Genomic DNA, 24,552 nt, shown 5'->3' with positions numbered 1-24,552 from the left:
TCCCGGCCTGTCAGTTTCCTACCAGTTGGCAATCCACAGACTCACCAAAAGTAAAAAGGTGGTGTAATGTCTTGCTGTGGATGCCTTGGTAGTTGGAAGCAGTCAGAGGTTTGTAGAAATACTGAGTGTATTGTGCAGACTGTGGCGACAGACATCCGTTCCTGGTGGGAGAAGCAGTTCTTGAGCCTAATCGAATGGTACAACTAAAAGCTCTTTAAAGTTCGGTACCTGGGGGTCTAATTTGCAATAATCACGAAATTGTCTTGAATAAATTCGGCCAATAACGTTGTGATTATTACCAAATTTTCATTACATTAACACTCTGTCCATGCGAAGACCCCGCAGGCAGTCTTTTCGGTTGTCCGAAAACACTGTCTTGCTCAGTCTTATACTGTGCATGCCCCTTCTCTGCACAGCATATATATATAATGTATATATTTATGTGAACTATATATATTCTGAAAGTATTGCCAGAGATGGCGCTGGTGCACAGCAGATTCTTTGTGTGGCAGGAGAGGTCCGCCCACACAGAGGGAGGTCCCATACACTAACGGGAGAACCGACCGGGACCTCAACCCCCTAGTATGTCTTCTGGGATCCAATGTTACCACTCTGTGAAGTTTTCGTCCAAATCCATCCAGTGGAAGGCTCAGAACAGGCTCCCTGGGTCAAAGGGCCTGATTCAGAGCCGGACGCTCTGACCAGAGCGCTCGCTCTGAATCAGGGCCCTCCTCCATTAAAATGGAGCGTGCTCCTGGACGCTCGTATAGCTGTGGGTCACCACCCACAGCATATACGAGCGTCCAACAAGATGGTCGCGATGGTCTTGACCATCACTCCCACTGACATCCCATGGGAACGCCTCCGTCTGGCAGGCACGCCCCCGGCACGCCCACCAAAGGGGGCATGCTGTCAATCAACATCGACAGCACGCCCCCTTTGGTGCGAGACCCGGAGCGATGGAAAGTCCTTCGCTCACCGGGTCTCGCGCATGCGCACGACGGAGCTCCCTCCGTCGTGCGCATGCGCAGTGGGGAACATCGACCCACTTGCGAGCGTACTGCCGCTCGCGAGTGGGTCTGAATGACCCCCAAAGTTCTTCCCACTGTACACCAACGGGAGGTCTGACCACGCGTTGGTTTCATTCTAATCAGTGCAGGGGTGTCCGAATGCATAATTGAACAGACAACCATGCCAATAAATTTTATGTAAAAGATATATATATATATATATACATACAACGAAAACGGTCCGGCACTCCAGTATATAGTGTCACTTGGCCCCGGTGCCCTCTGTGATATATATACAGTGTATATAATGTACATATAAATATATACAGTGGTAACAGACCCTGTTGTATAACTCTCCAACCCCACCCCCGGCGTAATATGTCCTTGTTTTTCTGAAGGAAAAAAAACCCCATCCTTCCATGTGACTAGTTTATTTTTCTTTTTACTGTTTCACCCCCCATCCCCTCCCCAAATGACTTTATTGTCCCCCAGTGCAAGTACAGAACCCCCAGAATCCCCACATTCAGAGCGCAGCAGAGGGTGGCTCAGAGGGACTGATGATCAGTCTCCCCTGCTGCAGCTGATATCTGCATTTTTAGAGACCAACCAAAGAGTGCTTCGAGAACTAAGTTTCCCTCCTTGCACTTTTGTGCCCGGTGCACGTGCCCCACAATGCCGTTCACACGGTATTCTGGGGCGCGACTTGCCAGTGATGTCATCACTGCATGGGGGCCAGGGAGTCATAGGAAATACAGTTTGCACATGTGCAGAATGGATTTCCTTTTCAAAATCCGGGGTATGCAGCGGGATGGCACGGTCGCATGGCATTTTTTCCTGAGGCACTACTGGTCCAAGCAAGCCCTGGCAGCCATAGGAGTGCACACCTAGTGTCCAGGAAACACCCTAATGTCAGACATCAGTGTCAGTGAGTGAGTCAACACAATGCATTGACTAGTGAATTTAATATATAATTATGCCCTCCAGTTCTATTTGGCATAATAGGAAATGGGGACACTACTGTGGGACATAATAATGTCACAGGTAAGTGAGGTGACTGATTTGGGGGGATTGATAGGGATATGATAATATTGTGGGAGATCGGGTGAGCCATGATAGGGGAGCGATTAGGGGGGCATGATGCTGAGAGGTGGATTGGTGATGTAAAGATAGTGCTAGGCATGCCCCTGGGGGGTATTAGACACTTCTCTTGGCACAGACTATACCTTTCTAGATTTCCCTGGGTGCACACACTATTGAATTGGGTTCCACATGCTGGCAGCCCTAAACTAACCTACACTGTGTCTTTCAACTCAACTGTTTCCCTCATTCAGAAGAGCGAGGGGTATATATATTTCAGTCTGTTCTTCTACCCTCTGCACTCCTGTCAGTTTGTAGTGTAATATTCTATGCATAACCCGATAATAATAAAAGCTCTTAAAAAAATCTGAGAAGGCCTTCTCAGAAAGATCTAAACTAATAGATACTGTACATCGAGTCACTTTTACTACATTACATTTACTGTGTTATTTTATTAGAGATGTGCGCTGCCCCCATGTTTTGGTTTTGGATCTGGATTCATCTTTGTATTTTGGTTTTGCACAACCACCCTCAAGTATTTTGTTTTTGGTTTTGGATCTGAATTTTTTTTTTTTTTTTTTCTAATAACCGAAATTGAGATTTAAAATTCAAATTCCGAACCGCTGGAAGATCAGAACCGTGACTCGGATTTATTCTGATCTCCTCAAGAGATCGGAAACGTGACTCAGAACTGCCCAAATTCACGAAATTCGGGTGGATTCAGATTTCTGGGGAACCGAACAGCACAACTCTACATTTTAACTACATTATACTGATATGTTATATATGCATGTGATTTCTTTGGCATTCTGCTGTTGAGTGTGTCTCACTTGCACCATCTAGTGGTTTAATTTCCAGTAATTTAAAGGTACATAAGGATAGCTTACCCAACTGGAAAAAATACAAATAAAATTTACATGGCATTAAATCATTTATTTTAAGCTATTAAAGCTGTGTGTGGTGTAAAGCATATTTGGGATGTACTTTATGGAACACATCAGTGATTTAGAATAGTGTTTCATTAGGGATGGATCAGTAATTATACTAAGTCTGGGTACACACGCCTTACAATATATATCAATGCGGATTGGAACAATACATTGTGCAGATCGTATAGTGTTTTGTTTAAAAATGTATTTGTAAAATGTATCGACTGTGACGATGCAGCATGTTAAACCCTCGCTGCTGCACTGGGCGAGTGTAAATGAAGCCCCGGTGGCTGTGCTGATACATTGGGAGCCTGCAGGGCTGTGGGCTGCTTAGCACCGGGGGACCAGGAAAATCAGCTTCTGGTACAGTACCTCCAGCGCTGAGAGGGTGCAGCAAGGAACGTGCTGCACTGGGGGAAAACACTTACTAAGCCCAGCACTGGGCACAGTATATAAAAACATAAAGAAATATATAAAGGTTCAAATAAAGTGTGTGCTGATAAATGTATTTGAAAGTATAACATGTATGTGCAGCACTGAGCCAGGAACGCAGATTCCGAGCAGCAGTACTGTGGTGTGCAAAGCCTGGTGCAGCCTGGTAGCATTCTACACACAAAGTATATGTGTAGAATGCTACTAATTGCTATAACTGGCTTATTTTCCCATATTCAATGAATATTGTTTAGATCCCCCCGTGTCGCTAAAACAGCTAGGTCCCATTGAGGCATGGACTCCACAAGGCCTCTGAAGGTGTCCTGTGGTATCTGGCACCAAAACGTTTCCAGCAGATCCTGTCAGTCCTATAAGTTGTGAGGTGTTGCCTTTATGGCTCAGACTTGTTTTTTTAGCATATCTCACAGACACTTTACCGGATTGAGATCTGGGGAATTTGGAGGTAACACTTTGATCTTTTTGTCATGTTCCTAAAACCATTCCTGAACAATTTTTGCAGTATGGAAGGGCGCATTATCCTGCTAAAAAAAGGGTCACTGCCATCAGTGTATACTGTTGCCATGTAGGGGTGTACTTGGCCTGCAACAATTTTAAGGTAGGTGGTACTTGGTTCCCAGCAGAACATTGCCCAGAGCATCACACTGTCTCCGCTGACTTGACTTCTTCCTGTACTGCATACTGGTGCCATCTCTTCCCCAGGTAAATGATGCACACACACCTGGCCGACCACACAATGTAAAATAAAATGTGATTCCTCAAACCAGGCGACCTTTTTCCATTGCTCCATGGTCTAGTTCTCACACTCGCATGCTCATTGTAGGTGCTTTCGGCAGTGAACGGATCAGCATGTGCACTGTGATCGGTCTGTGGCTAAGCAGCAAGCTGGAATGCACTGTGTTTTCTGACACCTTTCTATCATAGCCAGTATTAACTTTTTCATCAATTTGTGCTAAAGTAGCTCTTCTGTGGTATAGGACCAGACGGACATGTTGCCGGTTCACGGGTTGTCCTTCCATGAACCTCTTTTGGTAGGTACTAACCACTACATAATGGAAACACCCCACAAGACCTGCCATTTAGGAGATGCTTTGACCAAGTTGTCTAGCCATCACAATTTTTCCCTTGGCAAAGTCACTCAGATCTTAATGTTTGGCATTTTTCCTGCTTCCAACACATCAACATCAAGAACTGACTGATTACTTGCTGCCTAGTATATCCCACCCCTTCACATATAACCACAACCCCCTGCTTCTCACTCCTGCCCCTGCATCTTACCAGTGTCACCACACAGGTTTAGGTGGTTGAACCATTAATTTGTGTCAAAAGGGAGCCGAGCAGTGACAATTTTAGTGAAGCAGTCACAGAAAACAAATCTTGCACCAAGCTGCTGTATGGGAGCTGGCCAGGGTGCTGAAACAGCAAGAGACAGTGGGGCAGATGTATGAAGCTCTGGAAAGTGATAAACGACCAGCCACTGAGCTGCTGTCATGCTACAGGCTGTGTTTTGAAAAATGACGGGAGCTGATTGGTTGGTCGTTTATCACTCTCCACTTTATCACTTCCCAGAGCTTCATACATCTGCCCCTGTGAGAGCTAATCAGAGATAGCAATGTGCCCTGTTGCTTAGCAGCAGCCTAGAGAGGGGAGGAGAGTTAAGGTGCCTACACACATAGCGATCTCCACACGATGAGCCGATGTGTACGATTTCCCTTGAAACTCTCCCCGGCACACGATCTCCACACAATTTGGTGTCCAATCTTCAAACGATCTCTCCTGCATCCAGAATTTCACAGTGCATCGTGTCCTAGATTGTCAGATCTGCCCTACTGCACGGCAGATCTGATGATGCGATGTGTGACCAGTGGGAAACGCGCATCGTGATCGTGAGTGGGGACTCACGATTTACTCTCAGTTTGGCCATATTTTACACGATCTGTCGTTCCAATGTGTCTGAATCGGCCAGATCGGGTAAAATATCGCTATGTGTGTGGCCAGCTTTGAAGATTCCCTGATGCATACTCAGTAGCCAGGAAAGAGCCAGGGGATGCATAGCTATCAGGAATAAAGAAAAAAAAAATCAGAACACCATCTAATGATTTCCATTTGATGGTGGCAAACATCGGACCGCCAACCATCAAATGGCACTACCATCGGAACAAAAACATCAAAGGTTAGTAACCATCGGTTTCCGATGTCTATCCCTATGCTTAACCTGCCGGTGGGCTCTGGTCACCACTCCTCCACCATGATGTTTCTGCTCAGCCACACACCCTCGGTGAACAGGAGGCACCTCCCATGGAAGTCGCCTGTTTTTGGACAGGGGCACCACGACGAGAAGATGGATAAACAATTTAAAATGCGTGAGAGAAGGTCAGGGAAGAAAACAGGTAGATTTGGGTATAACTAGTATAAAGATAGTACTGTAGACTGAAAAGGCTGATAAGTTCACCAAATGATGAAGCGTTAAGTAAAATAGATGGCCTACGACTGAGTCTTGAGTGACTTCTACAGGAAGCAGAAGAGGAGGGGGTGGTGGTTGTGACTGAGAAAACCGTGTTGCTAATACTGACTGGGAGATGTATCAATCCTTGGAGTGGAAAAGTGGCCCAGTGGCCACACTAGGGAAGTGCGGGCTGCACCGAGTGACATGTGGTCATGCCCCCAAAACTGCACAGAATAGGGGACGTGACCTTGTGGACAAAAGGCCACGCCCCCTATTGCACCAAAGCCACGCATGTGGGGTTCATAGTGCCGCAACGAGAATTTCACAGTGCATCGAGTGAAACCCAGTGACACCACTGCCTTAAGGATATCCACCAGTAGTCATTAGTAGAACCAGTTGTATCAAATATAGACTTCAAAATAAGACAGTCAGATTACAGAATAAACTTGAGTAGCTAGCAGTCCAAACGATCCGCTGATAAATATAATTATGCAGCCCCAGTATTACAGCATTGGCAGCAGTGCAAGTCCCAGTAATGTGTTAATAATCCCCAGTGGACTAAAGTAGCACTTTTATAAGTAGAGGGCCCTAGATTCGAATCCTTCAGTATCCCAGCATTAACATTTATTTTACAATTATTAAGTAGCCAGGCTTACTGGATATCTATATAATAATTCTGTAAGGTCTGTCTCGTCTCCAACATTTACGTAAGCACAGTGGTAGCTGGGGTACACACTGACCCACCAATGGCTCCCACTGTAAGAGAGTTGAGAAGATGTAAGATCATGGAGAAGAGGACCAGCCGGGTATGGAAAGGGTGAGATGAGCAGGAATGGCTGGAGTGTTAGCGAGGCCAGACAGAGCGGGGCGTGAGAACAGAGCAGGCAGACTGAGAATCCATTTACTAGCTAATTAAATTTGCCATGGGAGCTTCTCTGGAACAATCTGATTTATATCTGAGGATAATTATAGATTTGGGATTTAATGGCTGCAGATAGTGTCGCTATGAAGCTTTCACATACCTCAAAGAATTGTTCTACTTTTGCCTCCCTGTCCAGTGTAGTCCCCACCCACTCCATTCTAAAGAGATAAAAAAAGCTTAGCCTTAAAAAGGGATACAGAGAGGGGGTCGGGGTGTAACCATGTTTGTAGTATGGCTTGTATGCTGCTGCACTCACTGCTAGTAGTTTCCTACATCCCACTGTGGTAGGATTCCAAAAAGCCCCCATTACGGTTTTAGAGGTAAATAGTTTTGTTAAGAGTTCAACAGAGTAGGAGCGTATGAGTACCCAGAACTGGCAAATCAGAGGACACGCCCAAAGGCAGTGCAACAGATTTGCTTAAGGTGCGCAGCATTTGTAACAGGTGAGAGGTGGAGACGCCGTCAGAAACCTGTGTGGAGAAAGGTGTTTTGTGAAGTACTGTATGTTTAGGAACATCTCCATATAAGATTACATAAGATAAAGCCCGGCAGGATTGTAAATGGGCCTTTAGTAAGTCACCAATTTGTAAACCTGGGCTCTGGAAAGGCTAAACAGGAAGGCCATTTGGGCCTTAGAATGGTCCAGTGGAACTTGGAGTCGTTTGTAAACTAGTGAGATCGCCCCTGTGCTGTATGGCTGCTGCTGAAGCAGTGTATCAAGTGGGTTCTGCCAATCATTTGGGGAAGAGTGTCTGATGACTAAGCTAGTATAATGTTGGGCTAAAAGGAACGCCACTGGGTGTCCAGCCAGCGCTGGGTACTTAGTAGAGGCCTAGAACATGAGAGGCTGACAAAGCTCTGAGTTTACGAGGCAGCCAATATTAACCACACCGCCCAGTCTCCACAAATTAAAGGGGTATTGAGCTTGTCCTTACTGAAAATCAGGATTGGAAACGAGGAAGATATAAAGTTTTGTGGGCAATTAAATTTTGACGCAGGTTATGCCATAGTTTGCTAACAGACCAGAGGAGTGGGTTTTCCCAAATTTGAAGTGGGATTTCTTGGTCGTGTAAGTGTAAATAAGATACCAAGTCTCCTCCCTCAAGTAATTCTCTCTCTAAAGATGTTTTAGCATAATTGTCAAGCAGCTTGACAGTATAGCTGAACATTGTAAACATTGATACCCCCATTAGGGACTGATTGTTGTAGTTTAATGAGTCCTATGCGTGGCCATTGGCCCTGCCATATGAGCTGCCTGAACAAAAACTAAGTATGTTGAATATCTTTGGGGGTTAACATGAAAGGTAGTACGTGAATCATGTACATTAAACATGGAAAGGGCACCATTTTAATAAGATTTGCCCTCCCAACATAGGACAAGGGTAGAGATTTCTAACCCTCCATCTCAACAGACAGCCCACGTAAAACAGACGTGGCGTTAATATAGAGATGGCCCAGTCTCTTAGATATGGTAATTCCCAAGTAAGTGATGGAATCGGACCTCCATGATATTTGTACATTACCCACATCATTTCAGAGAAAGTCTCCCTATGCCAAATGGAGTGCGACTGATTTTGACCAATTAACTTGAAACCTGGAGAATTCCCCAAACTGCTGTAATATCTGAAAAATATGAGGCAAGGAGTCGGCAGGTTGTGATACATATGATAAGATATCGTTTGCAAATGCAGTTAGTTTAATTGTTTTATTTCCAATCGCAATCCCATGAAACCTAGCATCATTTTGGAGGATACATAGCAAAGGGTCAATGGCTATGTTAAATAAGACTGGAAAGAGTGGACACCCCTGATGAGTGCCACAGGACATAGTTATTGGATTACAATTATAACCATTAATCTGGAGTGACGTAGAGGACGACATGTAAAGGTAACGGATTACCTCAATAAAAGAAGGGTGACAAGACTAAGCTGCAAGACTGAAAACAGGTGAGGCCATAGCACTGTATTGAATGCTTTCGTGGTGTTGAGGCTAAGCAATATATTTTGTGTGGTATGTGACTGGGAAGAAGCAGTAGTCGCAGCTATTGCTGACCATACTCCCTTGACTGAATGGTATTGCGCACAAAGCCCAGTTGATGGATTGCCAAAATTTGTGGAAGCAGGTACTGAAGCCAAGCTGCGTTATTTTTGCAAATAGTTTAATATCAGTGTTGAGTAACGTGATTGGTTGATATGAATCTATCACTGCGGTTCCCAAAGTGTGCACCTATGCAGGGGTGCCGCAGGTGGATGGTCCGAGGGTAAGTTAGCTGGTCGGGCCAAGCGCTGCCTCTTTAAGCAGCCTGCGGCCTTTTTAAACTGCACAGCCGGCCTCATGCTGTGCTGCTGACGCTCACTGTGAGAGCCATGCGACCTCGCCCCTTCTCCACTTCCCATCTTTTCTACTCCTTCACCTCACAGTGTGGCTGGACTCCTGATGGCTTTTCTGTTTATGTGACAGTCTGTTACACAGCTGAAGCCATGAGGTAGTGCAATTGTTAATATAAATTAAAATTGAATATATGTAATTTAATATTTTCTTTTTTTATCCTTTCATTTTTGATTGTCAAATAAACTGTAAATTTAGCACTGGGTGGGGTGGAAGGGTGTATTGCAGACCATGGTAAAGCTATTATTACATGGTTTTAGATATTTTACATAGAGATAAAGGGGGTGATTCAGACCCGGTCGTTAGCGCCGATGCGCTCAGACCGGGTCGATGGCCCCCCACAGAGCATGCGCACGACGGCGCCGGCGTGCGCATGCGTGAGACCCGCTACGCTTTCCAAAGGGGGCGAGCTGTCGATGTTGATTGACAACTCGCACCGTTTGGAAGGCTTGCCGGGGGGTGGCAGCCCAAACGGGGGCGTTCCCATGGGAACGCCTACCGTTTGGGGGCGGCCCCACTGACATCACTAGTGATGTAAGTGGAGAGCTTCCGGCTCAGACAGAGCCGAAAGCTCTCCGGGGCTTACAACAAGGGAGACCCTACCCTAGGGTCTCGTCGTAAGCCCCGATGGTCTTGACCATCGCGACCATCACCTTAGGCGGTCGTAAGGCTGTGGGTGTTAACCCACAGCCTTACCACCGCAAAGGAGGACGTCTTGAAAATTCAAGAGGTCCTCCCCTCATTCAGACTGACCGCACGCTCTTTGCGACCGGCTCTGAATGAGGTCCAAAGTGCATATGTCTTACACACTTTTATTTTGCACTTTATCTTTATTTAAAATATCTATAATAATGTCTTTACCATGGTCCTCAATACACCCTTCCACCACACACCAGGGCTAAACATACAGCTTATTTGTTGATGGGCGCTCTTGCCCAGCCGCTGCATCTCTGTATGCAGCAGCTGTGCTAAAATATACATAACCAGCCAGAGGAGGCTTGTGTAATAGACGCCCACTGTCGACTTTTGTGATCTAATGCTGCATCAGAAGACGCAGCTTCAGAGCAACTGTGTGAACATTGGACATATGAGTAACCCTCAGGTTACGCAGAATGTCTGGTTAATTCACTTTGCCGGGGCAAGTGAACCAGTCACTGGCTCTGGCGCGCCCAGAAAACGGAGCCCCGTTTTCTGCAGTACTGCCCTTGTCAATCATGCTGCAGCTTTTGGCGCACTGTGAGCGACATCTCAGCCCCTGAACTGTACATGGGTAGACCGACTTCTACGCATGCGCAAATCTAAAAACACCAGAGATGTGTGCATAAACATCGGGTTTACATACATCTCTGAATCAGGCCCACTGTGCGCATGTATAATGCCAGTTCCTGCTTGTACTAGCAGATTCGCAAATCAAAATAAAGTTATTACTTAGTTAAATGGATATAAAGGGCCTGATTCACTACCGATCGCATCTGTGAATGCAATAGCGATTACGCACGCAGTTCAACTGCTATAGTATGCTAATCCATTGCAATCGCTATGCCGCCGCAGCACAACATAAGGACGCTCATTTTACCTTACACACATTCGTAATGTTTAGCAAGACTGCAAAACCATCAGTACAATAGAGTGCCATCGCAGACTCACACACACTTGCACAAGTTCTGACCTTACTCAGAAATTGCTAACTTCATCGCAACACACTATGAGTCCTCAATCTTTGTAAAGCAATGCACTGGCTTATTTATGCACGCCCCTGTAACAGCGTTAAAGAGCACTGGCATGCCTGCGTTTCCCCGTACACCCCCCCGTCACCACCCACAAATGGCACTTCCTGTCAATAACTCTCCGATGGGTCTGCGTAGTCACTGCAGTGCAATGCATACATCTGTGTAGTCACTGCAGTGCATACGCATTCGCAGAATGCAACAATTGGCCGATTGGATGCGTAATCGCAGTTGCGATCGGTAATGAAGCAGGCCCAAAGTTAGGTATTTTCTTTTGGCCTAGGGGTGCCGAGAAAAGAATGATGAGACACTAAGGGTGGCATTAAGTAAAAAAGTTTGGGAACCACTGGTCTATCATTTGAGGGTCGCGGTTAGGTTTTGGAAATAGGATAGTGTGAGCAGAGTTAAAATATGGAAAAGGGGTATGATTTTGGAGGTTGTCATTAAAGAGCTCCATTAAAGTAGGTGCAATGTGTGGTTGTAATATTTTATAAAATTCTTTGGACAGGCCATCAGGACCCGGGGTGAAGTTGGGATATGGCTGTTGTAACATCCAGGAGGGTGATAGGCTGACTATTACCCCTTTTTCAACAACTTCAAAATACACGTTTTTTGCACGCAAACGTGCATCAACCCGGGATATTTGTCAGTGTAAATGGATCCACTCGGGTCCAGGGACCCGGGGATCCAACTCGGGTAGTATGCAGGGTTGGCAACGGGTCGTTCCCATGTCACCCTGCAGTGTAAACGGTGTGATCCGGGTCACGATGACCCGAATCGTGCCGCATACTACCTGATTGGCCGGCTTCAGTGGTGCTTGGAGATTACACCATCTCCAAGTGTCCACTGCACACCGGAAGAGCCAAGTCACTGCAGACCCGGAACCGGTGTGAACGGTGCCGACCCGGCCATAACCCGGGTTTGGCTCGCAGTCGGTAAGTCTCTGATCCAGGTTGGAAACATGTTCCAAATCCCGGTTCATACCTGGGACTTCGGTGTAAAAGAGGTATAAGGGATTCAGATTGGTCTTGTGTAAAAGGGAGCAAATGTGCCTCCAGGCTTTTGTAATATAATTCAAATTGTTCCAAGATATGACAGGAGTCGGTTAATATTTGACCATTCTGGGAATGTTTGAGCGCTGTGACAAAACGTCTGGAGGATTTCGATTTGGACATGGCCGCTAGAAGACGTCTAGTTTTATTGCCCCATTTGTAATATTTAAATCATAAAATACTAAGTCTCGGCCACGGAGGATGGCCTTGGATGCACCCCAAAACATAGTGGGTCTGTCCCAGTAATCTAAATTGTTGTTCATGTAGTTCATCCATTTATCAGTAAGGAACTGACCAATAAAGGTAACTTGGAAAACGCCAACTTCGTGTTCCCCCCGCCTGTACTATGCACTCCAGGATAACTGAAATTGGGGCATGGCTGGAAACCACTATGTTGTGAATATCCATGTGTTTGACCCGTGTTACCAGATAATCTGCCACTAATATGCTGTCTATTTTTTACCAAAATTTATGAAACCCTGAATAGAGCGTAAAAGACCTGTCTGTAGGGTTCGGAAGATGCCAGATATCCATGAACTGGATGTTCGACCTCATGAGTTGGATTTGCTTCCACATAGGAGAAGCCGGGTGTCGTGGGGTGGGCTCTTTATCCAAGCGAGGGTCGTAAACTGAATTCAGATCGCTGCCAACAATAAGAGGAAATATGGTGCATTGCACCAGTAAATGGGTAGAGTCCTGTAAAAATTCAGAGGTTGCATTATTAGTAGCATAAACATTAACCAAGGTAAAAGTAGACCACCAAAACCTCATATCTAAAAGAAGATAGCGACCCTCGGGATCAGCCACTGTGTTCAAAATTGTATACTGAAGATCTTTATGGAATAATATCGCCACCCTTCTTGTTTTCCTTAGAAAATCGGCTGAAATACATTGGCCCAACCATCGGGCTCTGAGGGAACAACCACCATCCGCTACCCACTGCATCTTTTCTGGGGGCGAAAATGATTTAAATGGGAAACCATTCTCTTGTGCTTAATGGGGGAGTTTAGGCCGCCCACATTCCAGGACAGAATTTTAAAGTGTGTAGCTAAGGAGGGAGGAGTGACTCTTGGGGAATTTTATACATTCTGTAGTTTTAAGATATATCCTATGTTCTGTTAAGCCATGTTTCATTCATTAAATGCATCATTTGTTGCATATTTACTTTCACAGTTTTCTTGTTCAGCAATTTTAATAAAATATATTTTATGACCAATCAATCGAAGTAGCCTGATGATTTATGTGGTGGTGATGAATATGCCTTATGATACCATTTTACTACAGTAAATTTGTTATTACTAACTAAAATACAGTAATATATATTTGCCATATATGAAGATGTTAGAGTCTGACAATAGTCAAATCAAGGGTTTGGAGTTCCAACTCCACAGTCCTGGTTACTTATTATAAAGGAGGCACAATAGGTTATTGAATAATATATATGGGGCACAAGATTTTTTAAATTCCCCTTGCACCCCCTGACAAGGGGTAGCAGATGGGACCATTGAGCTGGTCATCCCTAGGTTTGGGGCCCTGGACAAACTCAAGCACCACTCAGAAGGCCCACAATATTTTGAAGGGGAGGGAGTTCCTTTTTACTCACAATAGTAACTGCTGTTTTCCCTAAGCTGCATTGTTTAGGGATTTTGAAACCACCATGCATTGTTGGATATGTTTCAAAATCACACTCCCCTTCCCCCAAAAACAGGACATTTTTCCACCTATTTTCTTTAAGGCACTCCAGTTTTGCTAATGCATTGCAAGTTGAATTATTGTCCCACTGAAAAACAAACCCCAGTTTGATATTTCAGAATTTACAGTCCTTGTACCTAAACAGCTTTCCAATGAGCTTTTGTCACAATTTATATCCTGATTTTCTACAGTTCTTTTTCAACAGCCTTTCTATTCTACAGAAACTAAATAGGAGCTACAGTATATTTACCGGTCTTGTCCTTGGTAGAAAAAAAATAAATGTAGTTATAAAAGGTTTTTTATAACTGTGAGCTGTACAATTCCTTAATATTATGATGACAAGAGCCAAAATGTAATAGGCTCCGATTTGCTGGTCCTGATGCGAATCTGGTGATATAGCGGTTAGGTTTAAAGCAGAAATTATTTTTAAGACAAAAACAACCTGGTTTCTCCTTAAAATGAATTGCCTCGTTAAATCTACCAACTATATCGCCAGAATTGCGCAAGGACCAGCAAGTTGCAGCCTTTTCCATTTGGGCCAAAAAGACAGTTGTATTTGGGGATGACACACCAATTTTAAATAAGCAATTTTTCCTGTTTTAGAAAATAGTTTACACCATATTTCAGCAGAATCTACTACCAGTATTTGATGATTTTAAGCATACTGTTAGACATTAAACTGTTTATTGTATTTAAATGCTAATTACTGAAAATTGACTTATCTCTAGCAACCAACATCAGCAAACAGACTACAGGACAGGAACACTCCACTAAGTTCCAGTCAAGGTAAGAATATCACAAATATTTGTGTGTGATGGTCCTTAGAAAAATAAAGCAAAGTACTTTTAGGATGTATAAAATTTGGTGAACACAGTAGGGCATAAATGTTTTTGCATCTCATATTATTTTTGTGTATAGTATGAACATCAACTTTGAAGAGGATGGTATTTTATGTACTCTGATAAAACAATGGCAACATTTCATGTTAAACTAAGGAGTGTGGACTGAGAGCATGGTAAAACGGGATTTTGATGGGAATGCAATGCCAATCAAGTAAAAGTGTTTAAACACCCATACAATAGTATTAGAAAAATAAATGAATAAAGTACATGATGTATTTTTTCTTAAGCCTCGCAATTGAACACATTGAAACAACCAATTTAGCACTCAAATAAAGTTTTAGTTACTATTAGATTAGACTATAGGCCATAAGAGATCAGGTCAGGTATATTGCAAATGAGATATCTCCCGTGTTATAGCTCTAAGGAGCTTTAAACTAACAAAGTTAAGAGAAAAACATAGTACCATCCTTGGATTGATGCATTTAAACTCTTACCAGTCGATACATTGAAAGTATTTATATTCTTTTGTACTGGAATTCATTTTCAGGTTCGCCCATATCTGGACAAAGCACGTCCTATCGGTAAGTGACTACTTATCCAACATATTATATTAACAAGAGAATGGCCTCAGAATTTTATCACATTGTGACTGTTACACACCGGATACAGATGCGCCTAGTCGTTCTGGGTGGTCGCAGTCTTTATGGTCATCGGCCATGGCGTTCTCTGGTGGGGTTGCTGGCTCCACCCTCCGACCGCTGTATTCTTCTGGAATATGGGCTCATTGTAGTGGTAACCCGCGGAGCTGCAGTGCCCTTTTAAGAACGCGGTCCAGTGATCTATGATTTTGGACTGCCCGCCCAATTCTTATTAACTCTCCTTTTTAAAACAGGTCTGGTTTCCTCCTCATTGTCAGAACTTTATTTTTGCTGCTTGCAGTCAGACCCTTCTTGGCTACATGGGATTCCTGTGTTTCATATAGGAACTGTGTTCCACTAATTTATTGTACGTATTTCATTCATTTGTATTACCTCCGGCGCATACTGTCTCAGACCATTCAGCTACAATACCTGTGATTCAGCTTAATTATCTCCAGTGCTTCAGACAAATTAGGTATAAGACCTGCCACTCAGTTGTACTTCTTCCGATGCTTCGTGCCTCAGACCAATTATACCTGCAGTCTTATTATGCCTTGTAGATTGTGCTGCTTCTCCCTTTCAGTTTATGTAACCTGCTTGTTACCAATCTGCTGGGTGTCAACAGCAAAGCCCATATCTCCCATATGCAGGGTTTCCTGGTGAGATCCTGCACCTTGTTGCATCATGCCACTGATATAAGCAATGCCAAATCAGTACTCATAGTACTGAATCCATCTTCTCATAGGGCCTGATTCTGAGTCGTACAGATCTCTGTTCACGTATACCAGGGGTGGGGAACCTTTTTTCTGCCAAGGGCCATTTGATACATATAACATTATTTGCGGGCCCGGTGCAGGCCATGGCCCCTCTATGTAACGTCACACAGGGCCGGGTCACAATCGCCGGTGATTACAGCAATGCTATGAGCATCCTGTGGATGCTCCGGGGACCTGTAAGGGCAGTGGTGTGACCGTCGGAAACATCCTAATAACACTCCAGGCGGCACTGCTGCATAGATTCTGGCTGTAGAGTGCCATTCTAGGCACCCTGCTAGCCAGAAGAGGCTAGCAGAAAAAAGCTCAGAGGGCCAGACCAAATGATTGCGCGGGCCTTATACGGTTCCCCATCCCTGACGTACACAAACGGCAAGTTGTTGCATTCAGTGAATGCACAGGAGCAATTTTATGCATTTTTACATATGTTCGTCCTATTCTGAGTTGGATGTAACTTGGCCATACAGTATCTGGCTGTCAGTGAAAAGGTGTTTTTCGGGGCAGGAACTGGTCGGTGACAATGCAATCACCTGTAACCACCATGATTTGTGGGAGTGTCCTGGGAGTGTTGTGGGTGTCTGTCAAAAACTCTGTACGATTCTGAGTTGTGTGTACGGGGAAGGTAAGCCTGCTTCTGACAGATCTCTCGGATAAATTCAATGGGTGGCACAGGTTTCCGCTTGCACATGCAATAATTTAGAGATGCGCAGTGGCATCCCTCCCCGTGGTGGAACCCGGAGCGGGAAGGGATGCACCACCGAAAAGAAGCATAGCCTTGCGAGAAGGGGGCATGACCTCGCTGTCTGAACCCCCGTGGCCCGTGCTTAACAATGGGGGGTAGGGGGGGCGCCGGAGGTACAAACTGCCATGTGTGCATTGCCGAATCCCTCACAGTGTCAGGAGACGAGTGCCAGGGGCGACGAGAGGGGGGGGGGGGGTACAGTTTACCCGGGCCCGGGCTTCCAGAGGAGCACGGCGGGGGTCCGGGTCTGGCACCGCCCCCCCTCACTTCCTCCCTCCCTCTGCAGCAGCCCAGCACACAGCGTGTGCTGGGCTGCAGCGGGAGATTGCTTGCGGCTGCTAAGTAGCAGCCACAGCAATCTCCTATGCTTGAAGGGGGGAGCGATCACCCTGATCGCGCCCCCCACTGGCTTTGCGCCGGGCTGAGGGGCTCACAGCGCCCCCTCCCCGGCGCGCGGCGCTGCAAAACTATTTTTTTCTTTACAAGGGGCGTGGCCACGCCTTCTGAAATTAGGCCACGCCCCCTCTTTACCGGGGGGCCCGCGTGGCTCTCTCCACCCTTGACGACTGCTGCACTTAATGGCTCAGTGGGTGACACCCAGTGCGGCCCGCACCCCCCTTGTGACGCCACTGGAGATGCAGCCTGGTAGTGTTAATAGCAAATGCCAAATTACCCTTTCTATACACAATGTAATGCAATGCAGTGTCATATACACAACAGAGAATAGTGTCTCAATATGTTATTAAATGAGTCACATTTTTACAAAAAAGTTCAGATGCTGATTTATTATAATCTTGACCATACACTACTTTCTGAAATCTCTGTACAGTATATTGATAGTTTGGAATAATATGTTACTGCTATCACAGATCTCATATGTAATAGGCACTTCACTTCCTGCGTCAGTTGGAGAACCACAAGGCACAGCACTTTTTGCTAGTCTCTCTGCTCTTCTCTTTCTATACTATTTCACATGTAAAATGAATAAGCACCTTTTGTTTTCAGTAACTCTTCTTATGAGGATGATACCCAAATGTAACCTCTCTGGTTCTCTCACCATATGTGTTGAATGGTATTGCTATTTATCTTTGCATACCACCGCTAAATAGTACACACTTATCAACAGGTTATGGGTCCAGGTACACAAATGCAATGCACCAAACGCCAGAAGACACATGTGACACAGAGTGTCAGTGCAGAGTATTGCTAAAACAAATCAGTGAGACTGCAAAACTGTTTTCAGTGCACATAATGTACACTGGAGTTGTGTCTGTGATGGGGTTAATTAAGCTGAAATGTTCAGAAAATTATACCACATGGAAATATGCAATGGAAATAAAACTAAAGCATGAAAGGTTGTGGAAAGTTACAGTTGACCCAGGTAATAATCCAAGCCCTGTGGATATAGAAAGAGCCATGGGAACAATAGTCTTAAGTGTTGAACAGCACATTTATTCTATTATACATGGGAAAATGTTAGCTAAAGACATGTGGATATCCCTGCAGGCAGCATACGAAGGGATCTGATGAGAAGAATTGGTCTGAGGTGTATGTTAAATAATACCAAGCTGAGAGAATGCAGAAGTATGAGTGACTATATTGACAAAGATGATATCCATATGCCAGCAGTTAACATTTGTAGGAGTCCAAGTTTATGAAGAGGACATTGCAATGGCAATGCTACCGAACTTAACTCTGGAATTTGATTTCCTGATATTACCTTTAGAAGCTAACACCGCCAAGTTGAACAGGTGAACTACAGGTACCAGCGGGCCCTTAATGCCCCGCATTCTGGTACTTGTGTTTCTCCAAGTACCAGCATGCGGGGGAGGCTTGCTGGGACCTGTAGTTCTACTGTAAAGACAATGTTGTTAAATCTATTTTTTACACACTACATACACTAGCAACCCGCCACCCACCACTCTAGGGTGGTGGGGATAGCCCGGGCTATCAGCCCAGGCCAGGGGTGCCCTGGAGAGGAGGACCCCTTTATTGGGGGGAGTCCCCAACTCCCCAGGGATCCCTGCCCAGGGCTGATGTCAAAACTGGATTATTGGCTGAGACAAGATCAGTTTAAAATTGAATCGCAGCCACACCATCTTGCGACTGGCCACAAGACGCCATTTTGCGAATGGCCGCCTAAGCGCCATTTTAAATAAACTCACACTTTAGTACATGTGGCGATAATACTATTAGCATCATGTGATTGCATCCGTGACCATCGCCACAAGTTACGGCGATTCACCAAAAGCCCATTTCATGACTTTACGTAGTTTGGGTGTTCTGGATAAAGTGCATATTATTATAATTCCCCTAAAGGATATATTGCATTAGCTAGAACAGAGCAAATGGCCACATGATAACTAGCCTGTGTAGATAAGCTTCCTGGATAACGTCTGCTCTCACTCCAGGTGGCCCGGCTCAAATACACACCTTACATTAGCAAGCTTCCTGCAATGAAATAACTTCAAATACAAGAGTGTTATCTTAGGTTTGGGTCTTGTAGCTGGGCTAATTTGCATTCACACAAGAGTCAGGGAGAATAAAAGGCTTTTCTTTAGAGCCTGGGTAGGTGGGGGCTGCTGAGAGAGGGGGCATGTGGAACTATAAGGCTCAGCATTCCACACTGCTAGGTGTTCACTTAGTAAGTGAGATTTAAGTGCACCATTCCTCATACACACATTAATACACACAATTGCGCTGTTAACTAGTCGCATATTAGCGAATGCATAAGACCTTGTATGAAAACACTGTTTTATTAGCTTCATGCGCACGCATCTGCCCCAAGTTAACTAGCGTCTTTATATCAAACCCTGCATACTCACACATTACATATCCACATAAAAGGTTTAATAAGCTTTAAGGTATAAGATTTAAGTTTGTTCAGTTAGTATAAATGCTGTGAAATAAAGATTATTTGGTAACTAGGGTTTTATACATGCTAAGTAAGCCGTGTTTGGTTTTGTACTGATGCGTACTCTTTCAACAGAATTCTGGTATTATCGGTGTGGAGATCGCATCATGCATTCTCAACTTATGGACTGCAGAGACTTCAAGCAACAAAATGTATATACAATGAACAACTGTTAGGATGTTGCAGGGGGCGGGAGGGCAGAGACCCCCAGTTGTTGGAGGCTGGGTTGAGTCTATTTGAACCAAACTGTTAAACGCTCTGTAACAGATGCTTCCCCCATGGGAACCAATGGCATAAGCAACAAACTTCTCTATTGTCCTGTCTATTCTGGGGGGGTATAAATATGTGTGCTCCAACACTGGGTTCTTACTTTTTTTGCTGAACGCTGAGGGACGAGGGGTTTCTTGTTGATGCCTAACATCTGGACCAGAAAGCGCTGCATATGTATACTGTACTTGGGCCTGTATAATTCCTTTGTGCCGAATTGTGTATGGATCAATAGCATGTAACTGACTGTACTTTTACTTGAATAATACTTTGTGCTTTGGAACCACACGTTCCAAGTCTGGAGTCTTTTATTTACTGTATGACTGCGTACGCAAATTAGCGTCATCCTTAGAGGTTTATAGGTAGGATTTTAGAAGGTACAGGCAGGGGTATATAGAGGTTCAAATATAGATTCCTTAGTTGGGGGCTCATCGAGTGAAGTCACCTACTCACACGGCACATACGGCTATCGATATCTCAGCAAAGGGTGGAGTGGCCACATGCAGGGTTTTCCTGCAACCGCTTTGTGCTGAAAAATCGCTATCCGTTTTCATGTGAGCAAAGGAAGCTGACTAGATTCCAGGGACAAGAGAGGAAAAAGTTTGTTTTCCTTTGTTGATAGAAGCTAACGTTTAAAAGGATGCCGAAGTATTGAGTACGTGGCTGAGTCGCAGTTTTGCGCACAGTAAAGACGCACTCTTGCGTACGCAGCTAAAAAGTTGTCATACGGTTGTGTGGTAGTCGCATTATTTTGTTTGTGACTAGTCGCACAATAGCGTATACGTACTTCCGGTTGTGCTGCCACGGTGTTTAAACAAAGCCGTTGAGGTTTACATTTTTCAATTGTTATCAATATCTGGGTTAACGTGTATTTTTCTGCGCAGGAAAAAGTCTGTAACAGTGAATATTTGTTGGACAAGGTTAAGGGTATCGTATGATCCTTAAGGGCTAGGTGCAAGGGTTAGTCTAGCCGCTCGGTAAGTAGCTTTACCGTTCTATACACAGTAGCAAGTGTACATGTTGTCTTTGTTGTAGAGAGGCGCGTGGAAGTGGCCGACATACAAACTTCCATAGGTGTGGAAGTTGCCTTACTAAATCTTATCCGGGTAGTTGCCTTTTTCAAATCTTATCCAGGTGTGTGGGCGCATCCTGTTAATATCGTCCACAGGTAAGTGAAAGTATCTTGATTGTCTTTCACCAGTTTAAATCTTTATTGAAAAGCGTAGGATTTTGTCTCAGAATGGGAGCCATGCACACAGTAGAGATGTTAGACAATGATGTGCTGCTAATGAAAGCTCCGATTGGATCGGCCCGTCGTATTATGCATACTAAGTACTGTACTTATGCAATAAGGTATTGTGATGTATGGTTTAAAATGACGATGAAGAGTGTTAGACCGTTTCCCAGAATTGGTAGTTTTAATAAAAATGTACTAGATAATGTCCGGGATCACAGTCTGATGCGCTCCCGAGAGAAAAAGGTCAAATATTATGAATGTTTAAACTTGTGGCAGCATGAAGGGGATGCGTGGCTTAAAAATGTGCGTCGCGAGCGCATTGCCAGAAAATACATCCGCGGCGCTAAATTGCAATACAAGCGAGCCGCAAAATGGCACGCACATGCGGCAAGGTAGTGGTGTGGAGAGTATTGCCAACAGTTCACGCTCACCTCCCCCACCTTATGTGGATGGAGGTGCAAGTACAGTTACCAAAAATACCCATAAAAATTTAACAAGCAATTTGTACCCTCTCTTAAGCATCCATAAAGAAAATGTTTATGATGTGGATGATGAGTCTATTGTAATGTCTGCCATTTCCCATGCTGTGCAAATGATAGATGCTGCATCACCACAATCACGAGTGGTGCCGCTATCTTCATCGGTAACAGCAAGGGAAGTGTTAACACACTCTGCACCCGTAGAGGAAGTTGTTAATACCATACGTAGCAGCAGCAGATTAAACCCCCAGCCAGGTAACCAGGTCAAAGGTAGCAGCGCTGCCGGTCTGCATCCCATTCGGACGATAACTGTTCCGAATGGAAATGCAGATGCGAACGGTGTAGTGCCCACGAGGGAAGTAGTAATGCATTGTCCCTGGACAAGAGCAGAACTAAATTACATCATAAATGATTTCCTCATTCCAAAAAAAGGAACTAGCCAAATGTCAAAGATTTTTGAGGAATTTGGGTAGTTCTCATAGCAAAGATTGGCGTGTGGTGTTAAGGGCCTGTCTACCACGCAATACCGACGTGACAAAATTTATCACGGATTGTGTATTGGATGGCGACGTTCCCTTAACAGATCAAGTAAACCAAGGTAACATTTCCCGCATTGTAACACAATTGGGTATATATTTTCCGGTAGTAGTTAACTGGAACAAAATTTTCACCATTAAGCAAAAGGAGAGTGAATCTACAGAAGGTTATTATGACCGGGCTCTGCAGGCTATCACCCAGTACACTGGGTTAGAAGATATTAAAGATAGCACTCACCACAGGGGAATGATAGTTAGGGTACTCATGGACGGTCTGAAAGACGACTTAAAGACTCTGGTTCAGACCTCACAACCTGGCTGGAGGGGAGTCACAATAGATACACTCATAGAATCTGCCATAGAACATGATAAAAATATCACAAAGAAGAGAGAGACCCAGAGCGAAAAACTAATGGCTGTCAGTATCCAAGCTCTGGAAGGAATGACAATAACATTACAGCCAACCGACACACCTGCACCTGAACAATTACACGTCCTCACCAATCCCACACCACAGCAAACACATCCTTACCCCACATATCATACACAACCACAGGCCTCATACTACCCACAAACTTCATACCTCCCACTATACCCTTATCCTTCACATCCTCACCCATACCCACCATCTTTTCCTCTTGCTCAACTCCCACAACAATCCTTTCATCCAACCCGTTCAAAAATATGTTTTAACGGTCACCAAGTGGGACACGTAAGTAAGAACTGCAAAGTGAAGAACACCACACAGGAATACGAGTTTCCCATGGGTTCATACTTAACCCCAGTATCTTCTCCCAGGCCTTATATGACTGTTTACAATCTTTTCAACCTATCAATGGAGCTGTTCTAATGTAAAATGTGGACGATTTATTGTTGTATTTTAGGTCATGTTTAAATGATATTAAACTGTTGTGCTTTATCTCCCACTCACAGGACACAAGGTTGCTAAGGATAAACGGCTGCCATGCCAGGCACCACACAGGAACCTGTATGCAGATACTATATCCCTAGAATTATTAAAAATGATGGGGGGACTTATTTTACAGGTGACGTTTCCAAGAACATGTGTAAGGTGATGGGTAACAACACTAAGATTATCCCAGACTGTCTTTTCCTTTATTTGCCCTCCTTTGAGATACCGTTCAAAAAGGCAGCCTCATGTGAAAATATGATAATGAGGTTACTGTGCAGGGTCTCACGAAGATGAATGAGAATAACTGAAATTGAAAGTGTTATTAACTAACATGTCTAATGCAAATTGTCATGTTGTTAAACCTGGAGAATTTGTTATGATCCAAATTTTTTTTTAGCTCAGGTTGTTTGACTGATCGGTGGAAAGGTCCGTATCTGACGATACAACATCCTCAAAGGGTGCCGAGGAAGATACGTGGGTCCATTCCTCTAACTATAGGGAGGTTAACCAACCGGTGGATATACAAGGCGGAGACAAGGCCGATAACGTGGACCTGTCGATTGCGAGCTTGTGGCGGAAGGATTAAAAAGGTGACGGTGAGATATCTGAGCTAAAGAAATGTGTAGATCAGTGCTTCCAGCAATGGAGTGGTCTGCTGTGGTCATCCTAGTTCTTTCTTCCAGAAGTTTCTGTCGTGATGATCTGTTTGGGGATACCCAGTTTCTGTGATGGGGGACCAATAAAGGAAATGTGAGCTGATGGCAGAGCTGATGGAGTGGAGTCAGGAGGAGGAGTGCTATACCAAACCAGGGGAGTGTCTGACCAATCTTAGTATTGTAATTGTTATGTTATTTGGGAAGAATACTTCCAGGAGTTATGACCCTCACACATGTTGAAATGCTTGGTATACATAAAAACACACCATCACCATATCTTCACACGCAATATGAACACAGAGGCAAAAGAAACATGATACCTGGTGATGTGCATAAAGCCACTCAGTTAATAAGTGAGACAACTGGCTTTCAAGTTTTAGTCGCACTGGATCCCACCAGAATTGCTCGGGGTACATAAAATTTTAGATATATTCTGGAACTTGCTAAATTGATAAATAATATCACCGAGATGTACGATGACACATTCAGGTATACAGGGAGAGAATTGCAAGCGTACAAGAAAGAACTGGTGCAACACAGGCTAGTGTTGAATTATTTAACTGCTGTTACTGGAGGGTATTGCGTAACGTTAGCCACCCAATTTGGAGTAAAATGTTGCACCTATGTCACCAATGATACCAGCGACCCTAAGGAGGTGATAGACTGGAGGATGGATGAAATTCTGCAGCTAAAATGGGAGTTTCGTAAGAACCATAACGCTTCAGTGGCTGAAGTAGGGGAGAAGATAGAAGGATGGGTTTCATGGCTGAACCCAGTGAAATGGTTCTCAGGTCTAGGGGAATGGGTCCAGGAAGTGATCGCCAGCATAGGTAAATTCTTGATCCTTATACTAATTGTCATC

The 24,552-nt window shown here is 44.4% G+C and overlaps 1 protein-coding gene across 1 annotated transcript in view; it reads left to right on the top strand.

The window, feature by feature from the left end:
- RNF212B (ring finger protein 212B) overlaps positions 1-24,552 on the top strand; it is a 104,776-nt gene that overhangs the window by 64,210 nt on the left and 16,014 nt on the right. Inside the window, exons 10-11 of the mRNA XM_088470249.1 lie at positions 14,422-14,479; positions 15,083-15,116. Of these exons, the coding sequence (XP_088326375.1) occupies positions 14,422-14,479; positions 15,083-15,116 (92 nt within the window). The remainder of the gene's footprint in view (positions 1-14,421; positions 14,480-15,082; positions 15,117-24,552) is intronic.

Source organism: Taudactylus pleione, unplaced genomic scaffold (genome assembly GCF_031769625.1).
Source record: "Taudactylus pleione unplaced genomic scaffold, aTauple2 ptg000095l, whole genome shotgun sequence".
NCBI lineage: Eukaryota > Metazoa > Chordata > Amphibia > Anura > Myobatrachidae > Taudactylus > Taudactylus pleione.
Note: the sequence above shows the minus strand (reverse complement) of the source record. Positions and strands in the feature narration are given on the sequence as shown.